Source organism: Austrofundulus limnaeus, unplaced genomic scaffold, assembly GCF_001266775.1.
Source record: "Austrofundulus limnaeus strain Quisiro unplaced genomic scaffold, Austrofundulus_limnaeus-1.0 Scaffold123, whole genome shotgun sequence".
NCBI lineage: Eukaryota > Metazoa > Chordata > Actinopteri > Cyprinodontiformes > Rivulidae > Austrofundulus > Austrofundulus limnaeus.
Genome location: NW_013952525.1, coordinates 373,820 through 375,121, shown reverse-complemented (window position 1 = coordinate 375,121; position 1,302 = coordinate 373,820). Strand labels below are relative to the sequence as shown.

The 1,302-nt window shown below is 33.0% G+C and overlaps 1 protein-coding gene across 1 annotated transcript in view; it reads left to right on the top strand.

Moving 5' to 3' along the window:
* Nucleotides 1-1,302, top strand: part of pam (peptidylglycine alpha-amidating monooxygenase) — a gene marked incomplete at its 5' end in the record, with an annotated part of 46,472 nt that overhangs the window by 14,510 nt on the left and 30,660 nt on the right. Inside the window, 1 exon segment of the mRNA XM_014015109.1 lies at nucleotides 262-349. Coding sequence (XP_013870563.1) covers nucleotides 262-349 — 88 coding nt within the window.

The window sequence follows — 1,302 nt, the reverse complement described above, 5'->3', positions numbered from 1 at the left end:
AGCTGATATATATTTATTGTCAAAATAACTTTTAGTACATATGTTGTTAAAATAAAATGAACAGTCCAATGATCATTTTACTGATATGTATAAAGACTGCTAAGGCTGACAAATCTTGAAGTCTGTATGAAATTGGAGGTAGTTTGAGGATTCAATTTTTAATGCTTTTTAAGCTCAAAAAGGGGGGTTCGTATTATACATGAGATCGTATTATACAGGAATAAATGCGGTAAATATAATAATGTTCTTTTTCCTTCTCAGTGGACTTTATTCCTCATGCCAGTATGGACACAGTTCACCACATGCTGTTGTTTGGCTGCATGAACCCTGTCTCCACCAGCAGCTTCTGGTAATACTCAAATGACAATCTAAACATAAACAATAAACAATAGGGTTTTGTCAAATTCATTTTCAGAATTTACACATACTTTGTGAAAGCCATCAGCTTTAATGTGAAACAAAAAAATAACAACAGACAGGATTTTTCATTAGCTACAGTACAGAACAGAAACCTGGGATTGTTTTTATTCTCTTCTATTAAAGATGATTAATATGCAGTTCTAGCTTTACGAAGGGCTTTCTTATATGTTAGCAGGCTGTCTCTATCCGAGTAAAGTAAAAATCTTCTATGTTAGTGGAGTGCCATTTTCTCTCCACTTTTTTAGATGCCTGTTTTAAAGAACGTAACTCTGAGTTGAACCAAGGAGTCGGCTTCCTCTGATCGATTACTTTCAATTTCAGAGAAACAATTTTATCAAGTGATATTTTCATTAAAGTTATAATATTATCAACAAAATCATCTAAGTCACTGCTCTCTGTTACATTACTCTGTAAGACAGAAGGAAATAAAAATTGAAGAGATTCTTCAAGCTTGGTTACAGCGCTCTGATAAACATCTACTATAATCAGGGTTGCACATAAAATTTTTGGTCTGGTTCTCAGGGGAGAACCAAGGGTTGTTGCTTGGTGCTCATATTTTCCTTCACTCATTTAACACATTTATGGTGTCAGAGCATCTAACATCCCCCTGTTCTGTTTTATGACTCCTATCAGCTGCAACGTCTCAGGACATCATGCAAATATCTGTCTTTTGCACAGAGCAAAATAACTTCAAACATACAAATGTTTTATTTGTTAGACTGATTTCTTTTTTTAAAGACTATTTTATTCAAAAATATTGTATTATTTAGATGGTTTCATCTCATGTAACTATTTATTCTTCGTATTTGATCGTTTAATAAATTACATTTATCCCAGAAAAGCTGTGTCACAGTGTGGTTCTAAATATAAACAAGTTTAGCA